This window comes from Bufo bufo, chromosome 5, assembly GCF_905171765.1.
Source record: "Bufo bufo chromosome 5, aBufBuf1.1, whole genome shotgun sequence".
Lineage (NCBI taxonomy): Eukaryota > Metazoa > Chordata > Amphibia > Anura > Bufonidae > Bufo > Bufo bufo.
The window spans coordinates 540,712,316-540,733,381 of record NC_053393.1 but is presented as its reverse complement, the minus strand read 5'-3'; the positions used below and the strand labels follow the sequence as shown (position 1 = coordinate 540,733,381).

General features: G+C 43.3%; 1 protein-coding gene across 1 annotated transcript in view; it reads right to left on the bottom strand.

Annotated features, from left to right (window-relative positions):
• BZW2 (basic leucine zipper and W2 domains 2) overlaps window positions 1-21,066 on the bottom strand; it is a 91,068-nt gene that overhangs the window by 3,887 nt on the left and 66,115 nt on the right. Inside the window, exons 4-11 of the mRNA XM_040431300.1 lie at window positions 20,023-20,126; window positions 18,875-18,940; window positions 18,494-18,629; window positions 17,196-17,305; window positions 7,942-8,112; window positions 7,484-7,630; window positions 5,907-6,045; window positions 990-1,112 (exon numbers count right to left, since the gene is read on the bottom strand). Coding sequence (XP_040287234.1) covers window positions 990-1,112; window positions 5,907-6,045; window positions 7,484-7,630; window positions 7,942-8,112; window positions 17,196-17,305; window positions 18,494-18,629; window positions 18,875-18,940; window positions 20,023-20,126 — 996 coding nt within the window. The remainder of the gene's footprint in view (window positions 1-989; window positions 1,113-5,906; window positions 6,046-7,483; window positions 7,631-7,941; window positions 8,113-17,195; window positions 17,306-18,493; window positions 18,630-18,874; window positions 18,941-20,022; window positions 20,127-21,066) is intronic.

The window sequence follows — 21,066 nt, the reverse complement described above, 5'->3', positions numbered from 1 at the left end:
AGCTCAATGTCGTGTATGCCATTCCCCCATTACTGCAGTTTATTAGGGTGGTCTATGGTGACAGCCCCTTTAATTTATGTTGAGACTTAAAGCCGTTTTCCACTCTTAGATAGTGATGTCCTATCTTCAGGCTACGTCATCAGTATCAGATCGGTGGGGCTCTGACACGCTGCAGCCAACCACCCCCAATACACTGTACAGTGCTGATTGGGGGGGGGGGAGAAAAAAAAACACTAGAGGACTGGCACCAAATCAGGGAAGTTTACAGCAGATGACACAATGATCAGGTATGCTGGAATTCAACATGCCCAATCCTTTGTTGCCAAAGTCTTGAGAGCAGCTTAGGCTACTTTCACACTAGCGTTGTTTGAATCCGGCGTTCAATTCAGTCACCGGAACCGCCCGCCGGATCCGGAAAAACGTGTGAAAACGGATTACATTTGAATCCTGATCAGGAAAAAACGGATCCGCCATTTATGGACTTTTACTTATTTTGTTCACATTTTTTGGGTTTAACATGCAAAAGCGGGATCCGGTTTGACGGAACACACGGCGCCGGATCCGGCTTTAATGCAAGTCAATGGGAAAAAGGCCGGATCCGGCGTTCAGTCAAAGTGTTCAGGATTTTTGGCTGGAGGTAAAAATACAACATGCTACGGTTTTCTGAAAAGCCTGATCAGTCAAAAAGACTGAACTGAAGACATCCTGATGCATCCTGAACGGAATGCTCTCCATTCAGAATGCATGGGGATAAAACTGATCAGTTCTTTTCCGTATTTGAGCCCCTAGGACGGAACTCAGCGCCGGAAAAGAAAAACGCTGGTGTGAAAGTACCCTTAAACATGGATGTGAACGGAGTCCTAATGGATTGTCCACAAAATGTATGGGAGGTTGCTACCTGTAATCTCCACTAGGTGGCAGCAAACACCATCAGCTCCTACTGTAGGGCTCTCACACTGCGCAGTGATTACGGGTTACGTAATTTTTACCTTCTTCTGCATTTTGTAACCACTCAACGAATTTCTTCATCTGGTCAAGAAAGACGCTTTTCCCCTTGGCGACGTGCGCCTCCTTGTACCACTTCAGGATGGCTTCTTCTCCCACGACATCGGCTTAAATCCAAGAGAACATAAGATAAGTACCCGGCATCATGTGACACAAGACCGCAGACGTTATTTCATCACTAGGGTGTCAGAATATGGAGGGGCTAAATTAAAGGGACATATTTGCAGCAAGCTCCTCCCATCCATAACAAGATAGGTCAAATCTGACACTTCCAGTGTGTTTCTGAGTAAATGCTAGCCAACATAACCCCCTTCCTATTGGAAAAACCTAAGCTGAATTCAATATAGAGGATTTCAAAATGGCAGCCGGAAATATTTCAACCCTCAAAAAATGCAGGCTGCCTCTCAATTAATATTTTCAAATGTCCAAAATCAAATTTCTACAAAATAACCCAAAGATTGATTAATATGGGAGGTTATTAACATGAACAGTGGTCCATGTTATCCTTCTCCCTAGGGTCCATTCTCTCCTTTATTCTGTAGCCTGTCAGCAGATTCCTTACTCCTCCCTCAGCTTCTCCATAACTGCTCAAAAGGGACGGACTATTTCAACCTGCTCGATCTCACACTGTATAGCAGCTAGAGAGGTGAGCTGGAGATAGAACCTTTATAAACCAAGTCAGTAGTGAGATCTGCAGTTATTGACCAGCCTTGTTTTAAATAGAACCTGTCACCACAAAATGCAGTGCAATCTGACAGCACCATGTTATAGAGCAGGAGGAGCTGAGCAGATTGATATTTATTTTTGTGGGAAAAGATCCAGTAAAACCTGTAATTTATATCTTTGCTTTTTTCAATCTGCTGCCATGTCGTCCTGTGAATAGGGACCTTTATCCTATCAATTACTGATAACCCCTCTTGCCTTTACCGATAGCTGTTCACAGGAGGTGGAAAAAGCAGAGAAATAAATGTATAAATTAAAAGTTTTAATGAATCTTTTCCCACCCGCCGGCTATGGTGCCCGCTGCACGTGCGAGCAGGCGCCATGTTTAAAGTGGGTTCTGTGGTCCTAAAAATACAGTATTTTGTAATATCAAATAAAAAGACATGTACAATAATATAACTACTATAATACTGCCTCCTACGTACAAGAATATAACTACTATAATACTGCTCCTATGTACAAGAATATAACTACTATAATACTGCCTCCTATGTACAAGAATATAACTACTATAATACTGCCTCCTATGTACAAGAATATAACTACTATAATACTGCTCCTATGTACAAGAATATAAGTACTATAATACTGCTCCTATGTACAAGAATATAACTACTATAATACTGCCTCCTATGTACAAGAATATAACTACTATAATACTGCCTCCTATGTACAGGAATATAACTACTATAATACTGCCCCTATGTACAAGAATATAACTACTATAATACTGCTCCTATGTACAAGAATATAGCTCCTATAATACTGCTCCTATGTACAAGAATATACCTACTATAATACTGCCTTCTATGTACAAGAATATACAGTGGGGGAAATAATTATTTGACCCCTCACTGATTTTGTAAGTTTGTCCAATGACAAAGAAATGAAAAGTCTCAGAACAGTATCATTTCAATGGTAGGTTTATTGTAACAGTGGCAGATAGCACATCAAAAGGAAAATCGAAAAAATAACTTTAAATAAAAGATAGCAACTGATTTGCATTTCATTGAGTGAAATAAGTATTTGAACCCCTACCAACCATTAAGAGTTCTGGCTCCCACAGAGTGGTTAGACACTTCTACTCAATTAGTCACCCTCATTAAGGACACCTGTCTTAACTAGTCACCTGTATAAAAGACACCTGTCCACAGAATCAATCAATCAAGCAGACTCCAAACTCTCCAACATGGGAAAGACCAAAGAGCTGTCCAAGGATGTCAGAGACAAAATTGTAGACCTGCACAAGGCTGGAATGGGCTACAAAACCATTAGCAAGAAGCTGGGAGAGAAGGTGACAACTGTTGGTGCGATTGTTCGAAAATGGAAGGAGCACAAAATGACCATCAATCGACCTCGCTCTGGGGCTCCACGCAAGATCTCACCTCGTGGGGTGTCAATGGTTCTGAGAAAGGTGAAAAAGCATCCTAGAACTACACGGGAGGAGTTAGTTAATGACCTCAAATTAGCAGGGACCACAGTCACCAAGAAAACCATTGGAAACACATTACACCGCAATGGATTAAAATCCTGCAGGGCTCGCAAGGTCCCCCTGCTCAGGAAGGCACATGTGCAGGCCCGTCTGAAGTTTGCCAATGAACACCTGAATGATTCAGAGAGTGACTGGGAGAAGGTGCTGTGGTCTGATGAGACCAAAATAGAGCTCTTTGGCATTAACTCAACTCGCTGTGTTTGGAGGAAGAAAAATGCTGCCTATGACCCCCAAAACACCGTCCCCACCGTCAAGCATGGGGGTGGAAACATTTTGCTTTGGGGGTGTTTTTCTGCTAAGGGCACAGGACAACTTATTCGCATAAACGGGAAAATGGACGGAGCCATGTATCGTGAAATCCTGAGCGACAACCTCCTTCCCTCTGCCAGGAAACTGAAAATGGGTCGTGGATGGGTGTTCCAGCACGACAATGACCCAAAACATACAGCAAAGGCAACAAAGGAGTGGCTCAAGAAGAAGCACATTAAGGTCATGGAGTGGCCTAGTCAGTCTCCGGACCTTAATCCAATCGAAAACCTATGGAGGGAGCTCAAGCTCAGAGTTGCACAGAGACAGCCTCGAAACCTTAGGGATTTAGAGATGATCTGCAAAGAGGAGTGGACCAACATTCCTCCTAAAATGTGCGCAAACTTGGTCATCAATTACAAGAAACGTTTGACCTCTGTGCTTGCAAACAAGGGTTTTTCCACCAAGTATTAAGTCTTTTTTTGTTAGAGGGTTCAAATACTTATTTCACTCAATGAAATGCAAATCAGTTGCTATCTTTTATTTAAAGTTATTTTTTCGATTTTCCTTTTGATGTGCTATCTGCCACTGTTACAATAAACCTACCATTGAAATGATACTGTTCTGAGACTTTTCATTTCTTTGTCATTGGACAAACTTACAAAATCAGTGAGGGGTCAAATAATTATTTCCCCCACTGTAACTACTATAATACTGCTCCTATGTACAAGAATATAACTACTATAATACTGCTCCTATGTACAAGAATATAACTACTATGATACTACTCCTATGTACAATAATATAACTACTATAATACTGCCTCCTATGTACAAGAATATAACTACTATAATACTGCCTCCTATGTACAATAATATAACTACTATAATACTGCTCCTATGTACAAGAATATAACTACTATAATACTGCCTCCTATGTATAAGAATATAACTACTATAATACTGCCTCCTATGTACAGGAATATAACTACTATAATACTGCCTCCTATGTATAAGAATATAACTACTATAATACTGCCTCCTATGTACAAGGATATAACTACTATAATACTGCCTCCTATGTACAAGAATATAACTACTATAATACTGCTCCTATGTACAAGAATATAACTACTATAATACTGCTCCTATGTACAAGAATATAACTACTATAACACTGCTCCTATGTACAAGAATATAACTACTATAATACTGCCTCCTATGTATAAGAATATAACTACTATAATACTGCTCCTATGTACAAGAATATAACTACTATAATACTGCTCCTATGTACAGGAATATAACTACTATAATACTGCTTCTATGTACAAGAATATAACTACTATAATACTGCCTCCTATGTACAAGAATATACCTACTATAATACTGCTCCTATGTACAAGAATATAACTACTATAATACTGCTCCTATGTACAAGAATATAACTACTATAATACTACTCCTATGTACAAGAATATAACTACTATAATACTGCTCCTATGTACAAGAATATAACTACTATAATACTGCTCCTATGTACAAGAATATACCTACTATAATACTGCTCCTATGTACAAGAATATAACTACTATAATACTGCTCCTATGTACAAGAATATAACTACTATAATACTGCTCCTATGTACAAGAATATAACTACTATAATACTGCTCCTATGTACAAGAATATACCTACTATAATACTGCTCCTATGTACAAGAATATAACTACTATAATACTGCTCCTATATACAAGAATATAACTACTATAATACTGCTCCTATGTACAAGAATATAACTACTATAATACTGCTCCTATGTACAAGAATATAACTACTATAATACTGCCTCCTATGTACAAGAATATAACTACTATAATACTGCCTCCTATGTACAAGAATATAACTACTATAATACTGCTCCTATGTACAAGAATATAACTACTATAATACTGCTCCTATGTACAAGAATATAACTACTATAGTACTGCCTCCTATGTACAAGAATATAACTACTATAATACTGCTCCTATGTACAAGAATATAACTACTATAATACTGCTCCTATGTACAAGAATATAACTACTATAATACTGCTCCTATATACAAGAATATAACTACTATAATACTGCTCCTATATACAAGAATATAACTACTATAATACTGCTTCTATGTACAAGAATATAACTACTATAATACTGCTTCTATGTACAAGAATATAACTACTATAATACTGCTCCTATGTACAAGAATATAACTACTATAATACTTCTGCCTCCTATGTACAAGAGTATAACTACTATAATACTACCTCCTATATACAAGAATATAACTACTATAATACTACCTCCTATATACAAGAATATAACTACTATAATACTGCTCCTATGTACAAGAATATAACTACTACATTTCTTCCATAATTGTCACCTTTCTTCTCACCTTTATAGAACAGGACAACGATTTTCTGGAAGGCCTTCATGAAGTGGATGTTATCGTAACAGTATTCTTGAACTTTCTGAAGTAAGACGAGTTCTGATTGGCCTTGGGTGCTGAATACAGCCAACAGGGGAGAGTATTGCTGAAAGACACGGTGATGACATGTGACCATTCACCCCATAATCTTTTATTACATAATAAAATAGATCATTATATTATCGTTATCTTGTGGTAATCTTGAGTCTCATCATGAGAGCTGAGAGGTATCAGTAACAGACTGTGATCTTTTTCGTTGCTTTCGCTTGCAGCTTCCTCCCCCCACCTCCCCACATAGACACAGCACGCCAGCAAGAAACCTTTTCACGCTGATCCCTGACTTTGAAGGAGTACTACACCCAATATTTGATAATATTGATCCTGGTATGATTTCAAAGACAAGACTTTGGGCTGAGATCTAAGCTTTAATATTATAGCCATTGACCTATTACACACATTATTGGTTAATGAAGGGGTTAAATGAGCAATTCACAACAGCAGGAATTAATTGGCAAAATGTTATCAAATATGAATTGGTAAGTAAATTTAACTTTGGTTTGAGGAGTAACTACTTATCTCACCTCTTGGTCTAGGAGGAGAGTGGGTGTGGGGTGGAGAAGAGGGGTTTGTAAGATTAATTTGTATCTAAATATGTATCATTCTGTACAGAGTTTCCATAAAATTAAATAAATAACAACGTATGCATTCACACAAGGATGTCATCAATAGAAACTGAGTAGTGGTACTTCAGGGGTGGAGCTTAAATTCACTTCTTTAAAAGTGTAGGGGGGAGGGTTTGCTAAATTAATTTGTATCAAAATATGTCTAACTTTATACTGAGATTCCATAAAATAAAAAATAAATTTATACATTCACATGAATAGTTTCTCAAGCCTGATCATTGGTCTCCTTCAGGGGATGTCATCAATACAAATTAAGTGGTGGTACTTCAGGGGTGGAGTTTAAATTCACCTCTTCAAGAGTGAGGCGGGGAGTACCACCCCTGAAGTACCACCTCTGAATTTATATCAATGACACCCCCTAAAGGAAGCTAGTTATTAGGCTTCAGAAGCCTTTTATGTGAATATATAAGTGATTATCATTTGTATTTTATTTCATGGAAGCTTGGGACAAGATGATACATATTTAGATTAATTTGTATCTAAATATGTATAGTTTTATACTGAGCTTCCATAAAATAAACAGTTTATACATTCACATGAAAGGTTTCTCGAGCCTGATCTTTGGGCTCCTTCAGGGGGTGTCATCGATATAAATTGAGTGATGGTACTTCAGGGGTGGAGCTTAAATTCATCTCTTCAACAGTGTGGTATGGTAGGGGAGGGGCTGTGGGAGGAAAGGAGGGGTTTGCAAGATGAATTAAATGTATCAATTTATACTAGGCTTCCATAAAATAAAAAAATATATATATACATTCATATAAAAGATTTTTCAAGCCTGATCATTGGCCTCCTTCAGGGGACGTCACCAATTTAACATAAGTGATGTTATCTAAGGGGTGGGGCTTAAATTTGAGTCCCCACCTTCAAGTGCTTCAGAGCCTGCTCTGCCACCAGCTCTTCTTTCTTGTTCCATTCCACAGCATTCATCACACAAGTCCACAGGAGCCCAATCACAGCAGGCTCGGGTAACTCGTTACGTTTCATCTCTTCTTTTAAGTACAATACAATCTGTGAACAGCGATACGGTCGGAAAATCAGGCCGGGAAGAGGAGGAGGAAGGAGTTGAGTGCATGAAATTATTCAGGAAAACATCCTATGCTGATCGAGTGACAAGATGTGATTTACATAGTTGCCAACAGCCCTGGGAAAGGGTTGGGGCCACCACAATGGGTGTGGAAAAGGAGGAGGATTTATGGGAGGTTTGGGGAAGCCATGTGGCTGGGTGGTCCCAGGGGGAGGGCTTAGGAGTCTCGGGAGATGATGGCACCTAATTCTACCATATGTTCATCTGGAAAGATATACCAAAGACACATTGTTACCTCTTTGATTGGACATTCTTGAGATAATCGTTCTTGAAGCTCCTTCTGCAGCTCCTTTCGTGTTCCCAGAGATTGCTGGACCCGCAGGAAATCAGAGAGCTCCTTCAGATCCGCATCAGTAAAATACTTCGAAAAATGCTCGACCGTCTGCCGATTGGCCGGAAACAGCTCCTAAGACGTCAAAGATTCATCAGTCAGAAAGACACACACACACAGCGCTCCTGAAGTTACAACAGCCTGAGGTCACCGTAACATAATGGGGTGGTTCAGTGGTAAAGTGCCTGTACTACTGAAATGCTATATATCTGTACCACAATGAGCAGGCCCACACCAGGGGAGGTGGTATACAGTCTACGGCACTGGATCCTACAGAAGCCTCAGTCCTGATCAAAGAAACAGTTACTGCTTCAGTAGCCATTACTGACTTTATGTGTAAGCAAGAATTACATCTGCATCATTTATATTATTTCTAAGTTCACTTCAGAATACCCCTTCATAAGGGGATTTTTGTATTTTTTGCATAATATTTACTACTATAAAGCAAGTCTGAAAAAAGTTGTAGAAATCCAGCTCCACTTTGATAAAGGAAAATAAATTTATTTTGCTTGCGGTAAAATCTCATCCATCAGTTACAAAAATAGCAGTCTTGTCTACGCGTTTCGGGCTTCCAAAGACAAATTTCAGCCCTTCCTCATGAAATTTGTCTTTGGTAGCCCGAAACGCGTAGACAAGACTGCTATTTTTGTAACTGATGGATGAGATTTTACCGCAAGAAAAATAAATTTATTTTCCTTTATCAAAGTGGAGCTGGATTTCTACAACTTTTTTTCATATTATTACCCGTTGCCTGACTCGGGTTATCCGTGCTCACAGCTGAAGGAGGGGCAGGTGAGAGCTGCTGAACTTTCTCTTTTTTTCATATAAAGCAAGTCTGTCACGATGGGGAGTGGGGGAAACCGTACAATGTCAAGTATAACGAGGGAATCAGCTAGGCTAGGACGCCAGAATTAGGGAGCAGGTCACCTCCTAAAGCATCCCTAATCCTCACCCTAACTCCTCACCGTATGAGCGGACCTGGATGGTAGGACGGCTCATACCAGGATACCTTTGGCGGTGGTCGCCCTGATAATCCCTAACATAGGAGCAGGGAAGAGACGACCTGCTCTTCCCAGACACGGATGAATAGGAGTCTCAAATGGCCTAGCAGCAGGGAAAGGAAAAGACCATATGCAGCAACGGCAGGTAAGAACACTAGAAACACACTTACCTGCCGCAGCCACCACGACTGGAACCCGTGCATAAGTACAGGTGCCCACACACCAAATAGAACACCGTACAGACAACACACACACACACACACACACACACAGGTATCCAGCACTCCTTATACTGCCTGGACCCCATGCCGCAAGGAGCATGGCAGCCCCAGGCAGCACTGCATTCAGACTTATGGTTCACCCCTCCGGGAAACCAGCCCCCTCACGGAGGTACAACATACACAGGGAAAACGTCTTGCACACATGCAGGGACAAACACCAACAACAGCCCAGACATGGAACAACAAACAATACGTACAACAAACCCAGAACATAAACCCACACCAAACATACAACAAGTGAGGTAGGGTACATAGAGGATACAAGGGAGACAAAGGAATGACATTGCTAATGACATCGATGTCCTACAAGGTGGCCCTCAAGGACTGGGCAGATAGAACACCCTGGACTGGAGCCGAGCTCCAGCACCAACAACAGCTGAAGTACAACTGACTCCAGGTCAGGGAGTTAACCCTTACAGCACCAGACAGGGGAAGGCTACAACTTAAAGGGGAAGTGCACACACCACCGGCAACAGCATGCGTGTCAACCATGTCACGGCGCACACAGCCAAAGCCGAGACACTGCCACCACATGCCATAACAGCAACACGTTGTCACCGGCAACCGCAAGCATGGCACAAGCAAAGGCTGTGACAAAGTCCATATATATATGTGTATATATTGTGACACAGTGAGAGGTTTTGTCTGGGAAAACAGGTATTTTGTGAGGTCAAATACCAGGCCGGATTTTAAGTCCCGGTCCGGGTTTTGGCAGCACCTGGCTGTCCTTAAATAGGCAGCTGGGCTCAGAAGCGAGGTCTCTGTGTTGGGATCTGGGAGCCTTGTGTCTGGATATAGGCTCACTACCTGTTTGGCATGAAAACAGGATGGTGCTGCTATCAGCAAGGGCTCTTTGAGGCAGAATTGCTGCATGGTGTGAATTACCACCAACACCACAAGGTGACTTTGTGTTTGATTATGACTGCTTGTTTTGTCACTTGCCTAAAGTGTGAATAAAACACTGAACTGTTTGATCCGAAGAACTTGTTGTTGCCTCCAGGGATGGACTGGGACAATAAAGTGGCCCTGGACTTCAGCCAGACCGGCCCACTTTATTTTTCCCAAACACACTCAAAAAAAAAAACATAAGTAAAAACATTCCACTGTAAGTATAAACAGGTTTTTTACTTTTACTCTATTTTTACTTAGTACAGCCTGTACTCGTACACTTTCTCGTTCCTCCTCGTTCCTCCTCGGCGGCGCTGGCTCCGCCTCCTCTTGTTGCTTGAACGGGCTCGGCTCCTCCCATACTCCTCCTCTCCTCCCGCATACGGCCGTGAGCGTGACCCCTGAGATACCTCACGTCGCTGGGAGGTGATCAGGGCCGCTCTAAACATAGGAGGAGGCGGAGCCGGAGGGAAGTGGCAGGCCAGCGCAGCTTGATGGACGCCGGTCATTGGCTGACGGCGCCGCCGACGCCAGCCGCCAGGTAAATGAATCAAAATCACACAGAAAATGACAGTGATTGACAGCCGGCCCATAATTCGATCGGCCCACCGGGATTCTCCCGGTACTCCCGATGGCCAGTCCATCGCTGGTTGCCTCTATACTGCATCCGCTAATCCTGTCTACCAGAGCGAGTCCCCACAATTGGTGGAGGATGCGGGCACGAGCAGTGAGGCTAGCGTGAACTCCGTTTTTTTTGGTTTCTGCATTTTTCAGGCACGGTTGTATGTTGTACATTAAACCAACTGTATTACAACCCGTGCCCCACTACAAAATGGAGGCTGCTGTGAAGGCCCTCATGGAGGCTAATCTGCAGCAGCGAGAGACAAACCTGCAGCAACGCGAGGCTAATAAGCAGCAGCAGGAGACTAACCAGTTGCTGCTACAACACGTGATGGCTTTGCAGCCAGCAGGAGCAACCCTGAGCGTCCACGATGCCCGGAAAGCAGTCCGTGCCACGATTCCTAAGATGAACCCCGCAGACGACATCGAAACCTACCTGGCGATGTACGAGAAAGTGGCCATCAGGGAAAAGCTACCCCGTGACCAGTGGGCTGAGGTCGTCGCTCCATTCCTGGCATCCGATTCCCAGCAGGTGTATTTCGACTTGCCGGACGATCAAGCGGCCGACTAGCAGAAAGTCAAGGGTGAGATTCTGGCAAGACTGGGGGTGAATGTGTTGGTCCGGGCTCAGTGGGTGCATCAGTGGGGGTTCAACCCGGCTGAGCCTGTGAGGACCCAGTATTATAACTTACTTCACCTCTTACAAAAGTGGCTGCAGCCTGATGTGCTGCGTCCTACTGCTATGCTCGATCGTATGTTAGCCGATATGTTCTGGAGGGCTTTGTCATACCCTCTCCAGCACTGGATCGGTCAGGTGTCTCCTGGCAATGCCCTTGAGATGGTGGACCTGGTGGAAAGCTATGAAGCTACCAGGAATCTAAAGGAGGGTTCTGTCGGGAGGGGGGTCGGCAAACCCCGGAAATCTCCACCTCAGGCCCGGAGATTTCCACCTCAGGCCCGGAGATTTAAGCCGATAAAACCTGCCCGGGATGTACCCACAGCGGACCTGGCTCCGATAGTCTGCTGGCGGTGTCAGGACCCTGGCCAAGTAAGGGCTGACTGTCCCCATCGGGTTGAGCAAATAGGACACTAACTATGGCCACCGTCAGTCGCTATATGCCAGGAGGCTGTGTGCAACAGGTACCCCATAGTCTTTAGATCATTTGTGCCAGGTGGAAGTGAGAGACACTCTGGCGGAGGCTCTGCTGGACTCAGGGAGTCTGGTGACCCTAGTAAGGGCTACCCTGGTGCGGTCCCCTGAGTATACTAGCCCGAAAGTCGGGGTGATATGCATCCACGGAGACTTAAAAGACTACCTCACTGCGCTGGTGTCTCTAACTACGGCGGCTGGTAGATGGACCCATGAGGTGGCTGTCGCCACAAATCTACATTATGAACTCATAATATGGAGAGACTTCCCGGGCTTCCTGGCACTGTGGCCTGCTATGAGAGTGACTGATACCCATGAGACAGGGATAACCCTAGCAGAGTGGCCCGGCTCAGGGGGGAGACCAGAACCCTGGGAACCTGAGACCGAAGGGCCAGCGGTAGGGGTGACCACCACTTCGGTGGAAGAGGGGGAGACAACCCCGCTAAGTGTGATGTTGGGAGACGTGGAGGACTTGCCGCCGGATCCTGAATTGGCAGACCTCAATATCTCCGGGGATAATTTTGGTACCGCCCAACGTCAGGACCCAACTCTATCCTGCGCCTGGGAAAATGTGTTAATTGTAGATGGTGAACCACAACAACCTGGGGCAGAGTCAGTGTTTCCCCGTTTTGTGGATTATCAAGATATGTTGTATCGGGTAAACCAACTACGGGGTGAGCCTATTGAACAGTTGGTGGTCCCCAAGGCTTATCGCAAGCTTGTGTTAGATCTAGCCCACCAACATGTTCTCGGGGGTCACCTGGGGCTGCAGAAAACTCAGGATCGTATTCTACAGTGGTTTTACTGGCCCAGCATATTCAAAGAAGTGGAAGAGTTTTGTAAGTCTTGCCCGACCTGCCAGATAACTAGCCCCCAGCCACATTTCCTTAGTCCCCTAGTACCTCTCCCATTTATCAAAGTACTGTTTGACTGAATAGCTATGGATCTCATAGGCCCAGTACCGAAGTCCACCCGAGGGCATCAACACATCTTAGTCATTCTAGACTACGCCACTCGGTACCCGGAGGCGGTGCCACTGCGACATACCTCGGCCAAACTCATAGCTAAGGAGTTAATGGAGATGTTTTCCTGAGTAGGACTACCTAAAGAGGTTCTGACCGACCAAGGGACCCCTTTTATGTCCAAGGTGATGAGGGAACTCTGTAAGTTGCTGCACATAAAACAGCTACGGACGTCCGTTTACCATCCGCAAATGGACGGTCTGGTAGAAAGGTTTAACTAAACATAAAAAAATATGTTGAAAAGGGTGGTGTCTAAAGATGGGAAGGACTATGACCTCCTTCTGCCCTATCTCATGTTCGCAGTGCGAGAGTTACCCCAAGTCTCTACTGGGTTCTCGCCCTTCGAACTGCTATATGACAGACACCCTCTCTTGGACGTGGCCAAAGAGGCGTGGGAACAAAAACCCACTCCAACTAAAAGTGTCATTGAGTACGTTACCCAGATGCAAGATCGGATAGAGACAGCGTTGCCTCTTGTTAGGGAGCATATGGAGGCAGCTTAGCGAGCCCAGAGTCGGGTCTATAATCGACAGGCTCGGGTCCGGATCTTTAACCCGGGTGATCAGGTTTTGGTTCTGGTGCCGACCGTGGACAGTAAGTTCCTGGCTAGGTGGCAGGGGCCCTACGAGGTATTCGAGAAAATTGGAGATGTAAACTACAAGGTACACCAGCGAGGGGGCGGCGAAAGCCGGAGCAGGTTTACCATGTTAATTTACTCAGACCGTTGAAAGATAGGGAAACCTGTACAGAAGACAGCCCACGGCCGGGTTTTCTAGGAGAAGAGGTACCGGCCCCTCTGTCTGATGCAAGAGAGGCGGCTGCCACAGTAAAAATCGCTGACAGCCTCTCCTCTAAACAGACTCAGGAGGCCAGGGAGTTCGTTAGTCGGAACACGGATGTGTTCTTGGACCTCCCTGGATGCACTTCCATAATCCAGTATGACATTGTCACTGAGCCTCAGGCAAAAGTCTGATTAAAACCATACCGGGTGCCCGAGGCTCGGCGACAAGCCATATTGGAAGAGGTGCAGCTAATGTTGCAGCTAGACGTGACTGAGGAGTCAAAAAGTGAGTGGGTCATCCCTATAGTATTGATACCCAAGCCGGACGGGACGTTGCGGTTTTGTAACGACTTTCGAAAACTTAACAAGGTTTCCAAATTCGATGCGTATCCCATGCCCCGGGTGGATGAGCTCATCGAGAGGTTAGGACAAGCCCAGTATTTTTCTGTTTTAGACCTCACGAAAGGGTACTGGCAGGTGCCCTTAACGGAGTCTGCCAAAGAGAAAACTGCCTTCATCACGCCTGAGGGGCTGTAACAATATAAAGTCTTACCCTTTGGTCTGCATGCGCCCCCGCCACTTTTCAGCAACTAATGGACATTTTTCTTGGTCCACATTGTCGGTACGCTTCGGCTTACCTGGACGATATTATCATCCACAGTACCGACTGGGAAAGTCACCTACCCAAAGTGCAGGCTGTAGTGGACTCCCTTCGGAAAGCTGGCCTAACCACTTACCCAAAAAAATGTGAGATAGGGTTAGACGAGACTAAGTACCTGGGGTATGTCATTGGGCGCAGAGTCATCAAACCCCAAGTGAACAAAATAGAGGCGATACGGAATTGGCCCCGACCTGTCACCACTAGGCAAGTAAAGTCATTCCTGGGAATGGTGGGCTATTACGTGAGGTTTGTTCTCACTTTGCTACTCTAGCCGCGCCCTTGACAGGACTCTTGAAGGGACACAAGTCAATGATGGTTCACTGGGATGATCGGGCGGAAGAGGCTTTCTCTGTTTTGAAGTCGGCCCTGTGTGGGTCCCCGGTTTTGGTGACGCCCGACTTCAAAGGGGAGTTTATAGTACAGACTGATGCTTCCGAAGTAGGCCTGGGTGCTTTACAGTCTCAGGAAGTCTACAGGGAGGAGCATCCCATTGTCTTCCTCAGCCGTAAGGTCACCCCAGCCAAGACCTGGTATAGTATAGTGGAGAGAGAGTGCCTGGCCATCAAGTGGGCACTCGAGTCTCTCCGCTATTATTTATTGGGGAGAAAATTCCGCCTGGTGACTGACCACTCTCCTCTCAAGTGGATGAGCCAGGCCAAGGACAGAAATGCCCAGATCACCCGATGGTTTCTCTCCCTACAAAACTTTACGTTTTCGGTGGAACACAGGGTAGGCCGGTTACAGGGAAACGCTGATGCCCTGTCCCGGGTGCACTGTCTGTCGGGTGTTCACCCCCTCAGGGTTGAACAAAGGGGGGGGGGGGGTATGTGACACAGTGAGAGGTTTGGTCTGGGAAAACAGGTATTTCCTCCCAGCATGTGCTGCTGGTCTGATTTAAAGCCAGATGAGTTCAAATACCGGACCGGATTTTAAGTGCCGGTCCGGGTTTTGGCAGCACCTGGCTGTCCTTAAATAGGCAGCTGGGCTCAGAAGCCAGGTCTCTGTGTTGGGATCTGGGAGCCTTGTGTCTGGATGAAGGCTTGCTACCTGTTCGGCATGAAAACAGGTTGGTGCTGCAAGGTGACTTTTTGCTTGAATATGACTGCTTGTTTTGTCACTTGCCTAAAGTGTGAATAAAACACTGAACTGTTTGATCCAAAGAACTTGTTGTTGCCTCTATACTGCATCTGCTAATCCTGTCTACCAGAGCGAGTCCCCACAATATATATATATTATATATACACACACACACATGTACATACAGTATATATACATTATGGTAGTTATAATAGTATCACACAGTTGTTATACTCTTGCATATAATGGACAGTATTATAGTAGTTATATTCTTGTACATAGGAGCAGTATTATAGTAGTTATATTCTTGTACATAGGAGCAGTATTATAGTAGTTATATTCTTGTACATAGGAGCAGTATTATAGTAGTTATATTCTTGTATATAGGAGCAGTATTATAGTAGTTATATTCTTGTACATGGGGGCAGTATTATAGTAGTTGTATTCTTGTACATAGGAGGCAGTATTATAGTAGTTATATTCTTGTACATAGGAGCAGTATTATAGTAGTTATATTCTTGTACATAGGAGCAGTATTATAGTAGTTATATTCTTGTACATAGGAGCAGTATTATAGTAGTTATATTCTTGTACATAGGAGCAGTATTATAGTAGTTATATTCTTGTACATAGGAGCAGTATTATAGTAGTTATATTCTTGTACATAGGAGCAGTATTATAGTAGTTATATTCCTGTACATAGGAGCAGTATTATAGTAGTTATATTCTTGTACATAGGAGCAGTATTATAGTAGTTATATTCTTGTACATAGGAGCAGTATTATAGTAGTTATATTCTTGTACATAGGAGCAGTATTATAGTAGTTATATTCCTGTACATAGGAGCAGTATTATAGTAGTTATATTCTTGTACATAGGAGCAGTATTATAGTAGTTATATTCTTGCACATAGGAGCAGTATTATAGTAGTTATATTCTTGTACATAGGAGCAGTATTATAGTAGTTATATTCTTGTACATAGGAGCAGTATTATAGTAGTTATATTCTTGTACATAGGAGCAGTATTATAGTAGTTATATTCTTGCACATAGGAGGCAGTATTATAGTAGTTATATTCTTGTACATAGGAGCAGTATTATAGTAGTTATATTCTTCTACACAGGAGGCAGTATTATAGCAGTTATATTCTTGTACATAGGAGCAGTATTATAGTAGTTATATTCTTGCACATAGGAGCAGTATTATAGTAGTTATATTCTTGTACATAGGAGCAGTATTATAGTAGTTATATTCTTGTACATAGGAGCAGTATTATAGTAGTTATATTCTTGTACATAGGAGCAGTATTATAGTAGTTATATTCCTGTACATAGGAGGCAGTATTATAGTAGTTATATTCTTGTACATAGGAGCAGTATTATAGTAGTTATATTCCTGTACATAGGAGGCAGTATTATAGTAGTTATATTACGTTATTGAGTCTGGATGAGTAGCAATACAAAATAACAGTTTTGTTGCTCATGAAGTACTTTAATTGCTTATTATTCTGGGGGGGTAGGTGTGAGGAGATGGTAAATATCGTTTTCATTCCTGCGCTAGGATTGAATCATATCTTGAGACATAAATATGGAAGAAGCTAGTATATTCACGTAAACTGGCTTTTACAGTTATCTATACACTTTTGGTGGCAGTAGGTTATTGGTTTTATACTGACTAGTAATCGCTTATCCAGATTGGCTTTTCTTAAGGATGATGTGACAGAGTTGGCGTCCTTCTCTGACATCCATGCTTTGAAGAGTTTTACAGCAAAAGATGCAGAAATACCTGAGAAGGGGGTGAAACAAAAAGAATCATTAACTGAGAGTTTGCACATTGTCTCCAAAACACTGAGGGTGAGGAGATATTGGGTGACATAGACCCACTAGGGCCAATATGGCAGACAATGGTAGATGTAAGCTAAAGTAGTAAAACCGCGCTGCTCCAGCAGACACGCTCCAGCAGACACGCAGAAAGTTCCTCTGATCTGGTCAAATCCTCTCACCGATTGCCCAACCCAGGTTTCGCCTCTGCTTCGTCATCGGACGAAGCGGAGGCGAAACCCGGGTTGGGCAATCAGCTAAAGGAGTGCCACTTATTTTATATGACTGAGATTTTATGGAATTTGTGAGTATAATAAATCATTTTATAAGATAAAGGACCAGCGGGACTTCACTATTTCGGGCCGTCTCCTTTAATATTATAGGGATTAAGAGCACCGATTCTTGTGGAAGTCTAAGTCACTTTGTCGGATTCGACCATATCGCATCTGCGTGTCTGAAAGGTGTGCTTTTTCACTGCCGGAGCAGCGCGGTTTTACTACTTTCTATGGACTGTGTGTGAACATTACCCACCCTGTGACGAACCTGCAACGCTCCAAGTGTAACATTGACTTGGGATATAAAGACTTGTGCCTTTTAGTTTTTGCTTTCATTTTATTTTTAAATCTATACAGTAATGGTAGATGTCCGACCACTACTTCCCATCTCTGTGCCCCAGACTCCTATTGACCAACATGAGGACATTCGGGACATTTAAGCGTCACCCTTCGACACAACCCAAACCATGAAGACCACCCACTTCTGGGTGCGGTTTACACTGGCACCACCCATTTTCATCCCAAGACACCCCAAATTTGCCAGGATTGTCTCTGAAAATCTGGTACAACCTTGGAAATGTCAAGACTTCTACAGTCATCAAAAAGCTGAGCTTGCAAGACTGCACGTAAGGAGTCATGTGACCTTATTTTTGCCTAATGGTATATCATTTATACTTAATGCATTTATGATGCCTGACATGTAGCACATTGTTTAAAGCCAGGCTGGGAGATCCAGAGACTGCAGCAAAAATTTCAGTGCAGCTTTGGCTGTGACTGGAGTAAGACACCTGAAATCAGTATAAGAACACAAAAGCAAGGAATTGTCACATTTCCCGCAGGAGATACACACGGTAAGGGTTAATCAGCACATACTGTACCTTCTTTGACTATATTCTCAGTAAACAGGCTCGTTAAAATGGTGGCGGGGAGCGTTCCACCCGCCAGTAATATTCCGGTGAGCACGGCTAACTTGGTTTGCTCTGCTTCAGAAAATGCCTTGAGAAAAAGCAGCAGCTGCACAAGAAAAGACAAAGGGAGCAACATTAACCCATTTGGGCTTTTGGGGGTATTTTTGGTATGAATGTGCTGAAAACAAGGTGAAAGGAGCGGGGATTTGGAGTTCCGGACCTCCAACCCCTATAATGAGAAAGGTCAGAGTTCTGGAACTACTTACAGAAACTATAACTGGGAAAGGGCACCCTGCCGACACTGGCTATGGGAGCCCTCTGATGGCACAGGTTAATATAGGGCCATCTTACCTTTTTTATTTCTTCTTCAAAGGCCTTTTCCAGATATTTGTATCTTCTGATTAATTTGCTGAAGACCTAGAAAGAACAGTAAAAGAGGACAGAATAGTGCCAGAACAAGAAGCGATAACAAAAATCACTTACGGCTGAAGTGTGTTCTGCTGCACTACAGACCGAGTCCCCTAAACACCAGTAGAGGTGCCCACAGCTCCAGTAAAGTGGGCAAAGCCATCTCCTGCCAACCAGATGGGCATTGTGATTCTGTTCATATACAACCAGCGGTGTACCTATCACAAAGACTACGTGACTGCTAAGGGGCCGAAGAAGTGGGGGGGAGGGGAGCCCAGTACTGAACTGCTTCTCCTGCATGACAAAGATTCAAGGATTTTTTTTCCTGCAGCCACCACTAGGGGGAGCTCAGTCAATAGAAATTCTACAGCTTCCATAAATTGCAATGGAAGCTGTATAAATCCCTATGAACTGAGCTCCCCCTAGTGGTGGATGTAGGCAGACAGTTTTGCCCTGATCTTTGTATGGCCCCCGTGCCAAAGATAAGGGCAAATTTTTGGGGGGGATCTGAACTGCTATAGCAATGTAAGGAAAAAGAAGATCTGTTGCTCGATATCTTTAGTACTTAGAGCTGCCACTAGGGGGCAGTATACAAAAGTCAATATAGGTAGTGCTCTATACTGCCGTAAACTCCAACGGACACTGCAGCTAGGCTGGAGTCACTGATCAGGACTATGTCCTAATGGAATAGAGCTAAAAAGCCAAAAGGTTAATATACATGTGATTAGCATAATTGGAATACGTCTTCTGTTGCCATCTGGAGACTGTCAACAAGCAGGCTAGCTTCTGCAAACATTACAACTTGGGTAAATACCCAGGACTGCTGATTAACACATGAATAAATCATACCGGAAGTGATATTAAAGGTAAGTGAACCAGTCAAACTAATAGTTTAATGAATGTGCTTAGAAAGTATGAAATAGAGACAATTCCACGATAACAGAGATCCGTCATCAGCAGCATGTTGATAGTTTCCACCGGATTGGATTTCATGACACAGAAAAAGAAGAGCACCTATAATGACCTTTCCCTAAATAGGGCACTGGACAAGGATATCCCGATGGGACAACCCCTTTAAGTGTCTTTGTTACCTGGGCATAATTACGCATGGTCTCATAGTCCTCATTTGCTCCAAAGACACAGTGACTGGTCACCTTGGCTTTGTCTCCATCGTCGATTCTAGTGCCTCCTGGAGCTAAGGAGAAGACATGAATAATTGAATATAAATATTCTGGCAAGTAGACAATAGCAACAAAATGGCCAAATTCAGAAACATATGATACATATCATACATTCAGAAATTCTTTAGACCATTTTGCTTTTTTAAAAAAAATATGTTGCGGCCTTGTGCCAAAATAGAAAAAAATAATAATAATCACATTTCCCCATCTTTCTGCACTCAATGCCCCATAAATATGAAAATTTTAGAAATTTTTGCAAATTTATTAAAAAGGAAAAACAAAAATTTGGCCTGGAAATAAGAATTTAGGCACTTGATATTCAGCTCTGGGGCCTCCCATTTATCTAGATCATCTCTGAGATGTTTCTCCACCTTGATTTGAGTCACCTGTGGTACATTCAGTGGATTAGAGATTTGGAAAGACAGCCCTGGCAATGAATATCAGAGCAAAAAAACAAGCCATGAGGAGGATAGAACTGCCTGTAGAGCTCAGAGACAGGATTGTGTGGAGGCACATGTCTGCAAAAGGGGGCAAAAAACATTTCTCCTGCACTGAAAGTTCCCAAGAGCACAGTGGTCTCCATAATTCTTAAATGGAGTCAGTTTGGAACAACCAGGACTCTTCATAGAGCTGGCCATCCCACCAAACTAAGGCTACTTCCACATCTGCGTTTTTTTCTGGATTTATCATGGATCAGCAAAAATGCTTCCGTTAGGATAATACAACCAGCTTCATCCGTTATGAACGGCTGTCTACAAGGATCAAGACGGATCGGCACTAAAACCATTGTAAGTCAATGGATGCCGGATACATTTTCTTTTGTGTCCAAGAAAACGGATCCAGCACCTTTGACTTACATTGTGTTTCATGCTGGATCCGTCTTGCTCGGCATCCCATAACACACTCAAAAACGCTGCTTGCAGCATTTTTCTGTCTGGCATGGGAACGCAACCA